Source organism: Coptis chinensis, chromosome 5 (genome assembly GCF_015680905.1).
Source record: "Coptis chinensis isolate HL-2020 chromosome 5, ASM1568090v1, whole genome shotgun sequence".
NCBI classification, from domain to species: domain Eukaryota; kingdom Viridiplantae; phylum Streptophyta; class Magnoliopsida; order Ranunculales; family Ranunculaceae; genus Coptis; species Coptis chinensis.
This window is the reverse complement of record NC_141460.1, coordinates 19611905-19616366: the sequence shown is the minus strand read 5'-3', so window position 1 is coordinate 19616366 and position 4462 is coordinate 19611905. Positions and strand designations below refer to the sequence as shown.

General features: G+C 35.5%; 1 protein-coding gene across 1 annotated transcript; it reads right to left on the bottom strand.

Annotated features, from left to right (window-relative positions):
* Positions 1–3080: 3080 nt before the first annotated feature.
* Positions 3081–3554, bottom strand: LOC147497010 (uncharacterized). The gene has a single exon (XM_086562729.1). It carries the CDS (start codon positions 3552–3554, stop codon positions 3081–3083), a length of 474 nt encoding a protein of 157 aa, XP_086418855.1.
* Between the last annotated feature and the right edge of the window lie 908 nt (positions 3555–4462).

Below are 4462 nucleotides of genomic sequence, written 5' to 3'. Positions count from 1 at the left end.
TAGAAGAGGCAAAGTACAAGGACGCTTCTGATGCTGAATTTAATGAAGTCGTTGATACTTTGAATATTCTAGGTGAACAATTGACAGCCTTCAGACCCTATATCCCTCATGATGTTCTTATAGCCAATGGAGTCACTCCCTTTGATGTTGTTGCCCAGGACCCCGTATCTGTGCCTCCTGTCAATCCTGATGTACCAACCACTGTAGCTTCTCGCGTTTGTGCTAATATCACCCAAAATGATGAATTTGCTGAGATAGATGGTCTCCTTAGTACCCCTCCCTCTTAAAGCTGATATTTTGTCGGCATTACTATGTGGTACTGGAAAATTGTAACTGCACTAATTTTGCTACAATCTTTTTCTGGTTTTGTAATATTGCTACAATCTTTTTCTTTCTTTATCAGTAACTTTTGTCTCTTATGTTTCTGATTTTTTTTGAATGCTTCAATTATGCTTCTTTCCATTTCTCAATTCCTAAGAATATATCAACGACAAAACTTGCGTGAACTTCTCAATGTCCTTCACCGAACTTGCATATCGCTGATACTTAGACTTGTATCAAAAGAAAACCATATTTTCGATACCCTCAACAAAAAGAGAGTATCACTGATACTTATACTAGTATCAGAAGAAAATCATATTTTCAATACCCTCAATTATAAAGAGAGTATTAGTGATACTTAGCTAGACTTGTATCATCAGAAAATATACCTTTCTATATGCTTTGAACCAAGTAGTTATTGCTAGAATAGAAAAACAAAGCATAACGACGTACCTTTAATGTTTGAATGATCTATCATGCATCGTCACTTGCAGATCATATTATAACCTTTTGTTCTTTTGCTTTATCTTGGATTTTGACCACATGCCTCATACCAATGATAAATGTAAAATGAATAGTTTTACTCACAAATAAGCGATGAAACTTAAACGCAAGTAAAACTAAAACTAGACTTGAGTGTATTATTTATCAAAGTTATTCTACTCTTGATTCTATCGAAATAGAGTTGGAGTAAATGATTCGTTCCACTCCTAGTTCTTTAGTATTCAATATTTTCTACGACTATCGGTCTATCTAAAGTCAATGAGAGTTTTACGAAGTTATACTACGATGCAAATTATACTAACAAGATATGAATTTATACGACTACGGAATACTAAATTGATACTAGATAAAGAATTAGGGGGGATTGATTCCACCTCAACTCGACTTAATTTACTAACGAAGAATCGTCGTAATCCGAATTGAAATGTTTTCACATAACAATTGGTTCTTCCTAATCCCTAGTTGTTCATGGTAATCTCTACCAACTAACATCTAGCATGTGAAACAATCAAACCCATTCTCATGGTGAACTAATTGTTTTCTAGAATGGAATGGAAATTACGACTATTCTACGCTTAACAAAAATCAAGCTTTATCAAGGCTTCATCAAACCCTCTAATGGAGGTTTAGCCTAGAATCATTATGCTATCATTTCCCAATAAAATTAAACAAGACATGGTATAAAGATTTTAACTTTGCTTATTTGAATTCAAATGGAAACTACTCATGCAAGATTTGATTGAAACTAATAATGCCAAATGACTAAATCTAGGAATTGAAACTACAATGATTAATGAAATGAAACTATATTATGAAGAACAAACTACTTTATTGATCTAATAAATAAATAACAATTGATTCAAATACTAAATTAAAACAAGATAATAAAAACTAATTAATAAACTAATTAATGGATTCTCAAAACTAGATCTAGATTATTCTCTAATGGCTACTTTCTACCTAAACTAATTCCTTCAGAGTTAAGTCTTGTATGTTGAAAAGGAGGAGACCAGATCCATATTTTTGTGCATGGGCTGAGGAGCCATGTTTTGGGCCAGAAAATCGAGCCCAAAGCCCAATTTCTTCAGTCCACATAGGCCTTTTCAGTTGGATTTGACTTCAACAGACTTTTCATCCACTTATGCTCTTCTGATTGGATCAAGGCTTGGACCATTGGAAATCTCTTTCCGAGTCGGTCGTTTTGACATAAGGTAGGCCCAATTTCGAGGTTTGAGTCCAAAGATACAGTCTTCGGAAGTTATGCTGACTTTTGTGCGCTATCTTTGTCCGCGTTGACTTTGACTTTTCAACTTTGACCGGGCTTTACAAAGGCTTTTTCTCCTTGAATCTTGGCCTTTGATCATAGAACTTCTTAGCAACCAACCCTTGCTCCTTTATCTTGCCAAAGTGACACATTTCTGCACATAATTAACTTTTATGCCTGAAATACATAAAAACACATAATCAACATTAACTCTTATTTATTACTCGCATAATTGGTCTAAAAGTATTATTGTTAAGGGGTTAAAACTACAGTTTTGGGCTCTTATCAACCAACATTTCTATTGGTTTCAAGACTTTTTATGCCTGATATCTGCCACTGTTTTTAATATCAGGACTTTTGACAATATGCCTGATACTAACATTTCTGTTGATAACAGGACTTCTTATGCCTAATATCTGCCTCGGTTTCTGATATCATGACTTTTGATGATATGCCCGATACCAACACGTCTTTTGATAGCAGGACTTCTTATGCCTGATATCAACATTTCTGTCAACACCAAGACTTTTTATGCCTGATATCTGCCTCAGTTTCTGATATCAGGACTTTTGACGATATGCCTGATATCAACATTTCTGTCAATAGCAGAACTTTTTATGCCTGAAATCAACATTTATGTCAATCACCAAGACTTTTTATGTCTGATATCTGCCTCGGTTTCTGATATCAGGACTTTTGACGATATGTTTGATATCAACATTTTTGTTAATCACCAAGACTTTTTATGCTTGATATCTGCCTCGGTTTCTGATATCAGAACTTTTAACGATATGCCTGATATCAACATTTCTGTCGATAGCAGGACTTTTTATCATAAGATAACAACATTTATAAGATAACCACATTTATTTTGAATTTGAACTTTTTATTGAATTGAACCATCTTTGTACATACCTTATTTCCTTGTAAAATTTGAAAAAAAATCATTATTGATAGAATACCTTCAGATTATTGATATTCTGAGGCTTTGCTAGCAATTCACCATCAGATAATATGCTCCATTTATTCCCACCTTATGGACAATGTAAGGACCTTCCCAATTCTCTGACAGCTTTCCAGCTCCCTTTTCTTTTGTTACTTGCGTGACTTCTTTCAATACCAAATCACTTTCTTGGAAACTTCTTTCTTTAACTCTCTTGCTGAATGCTTTCCTGAGTTGTCTATGATAAGAATCAAGCCTCATTCTTGCTTGTTCTCTTTTTTCTTCCAAGTTTAAGACTTCTGCCTGCATTCCTTGGTTATTTAAACCCTTTTCTACCATCATTGTCCTTGATGTCGATACTACCATCTCTGCTGGAGTAACCGCTTCCATACCATAAGCTAGAGTAAATGGTGATTCCCCTGTGGCTACTCTCGGAGTTGTCTTGTATGCCCATAACACATTGTTTAGCTCATCTACCCACAAACTCTTCTTATCCTCCAGCTTCTTTTTAATATTATCCATGATGGTCTTATTTGTCGCTTCAGCTTGCCCATTGCCCTGAGCGTAATAAGGTGCTGATGTAAAATGCTTGATCCTATATGACTCTAGGAACTCTTTTACTTTTCCTCTGATAAATTAAGGGCCATTATATGATATAATAGCATATGGTAATCTATATCTACAAACCACTCGTTCAAACAGGAAACCGATGATATCTTGTTCTTTGACGTGTTGCAAGGCTATAGCTTCTACCCATTTAGTGAAGTAGTATGTTACCGCTAACATGAACCTTTTCTTCCCCTTTCCAGGTATTAGTGGACCCACAATGTCCATTCCCCATAAAGCAAACGGTCATGGGTTCGATACACAATGTAACTCTTCTGCTTGAACATGATTGGCATGCCCATGCTTCTGACACTAAATACATTTTTTCGCATAACGAAGGCAATCTCTTCGCATTTGTGGCCAGAAATATCCCTGTCTCACTATCTTATTTGCTAACGATCTTCCTGCTGAGTGATTCCCACATTCCCCTTCATGCATTTATGCTATAATTTGTATAGCCTCGTCTGGCGATATACATTTTAAATGTGGACCTCCTAGATTTTTCTGATACAACTGATCGTCAATTAGTAGATATCTTTCTGCTCCTACTTTTACCCTTCTAGCCTCATTTTTATCTTCTGGCAATTTACCCTCAGATATAAAAGACATATAACTGCTCAACCATGATGCCCCCAGCGTATCTATTTCCATCACCTCCAACTGCTTTATATCAATACTTGGGGTTTGCTGAACACCTATATGCACCAGACATCCTTCCTCATTCTCAAGCATTGATAAGTGCTCAAAAAGTGCTATTTAACCCTCGATTATGCCTCTTGTTTAGCCATCTTAATGGACTAATGATAAGTTCTCAAAAAGTGCTA

Bases quoted from the DNA above. Each gene is read 5' to 3' on its own strand.
- LOC147497010 (XM_086562729.1), bottom strand. From the start codon at position 3,554: ATGGATAATATTAAAAAGAAGCTGGAGGATAAGAAGAGTTTGTGGGTA.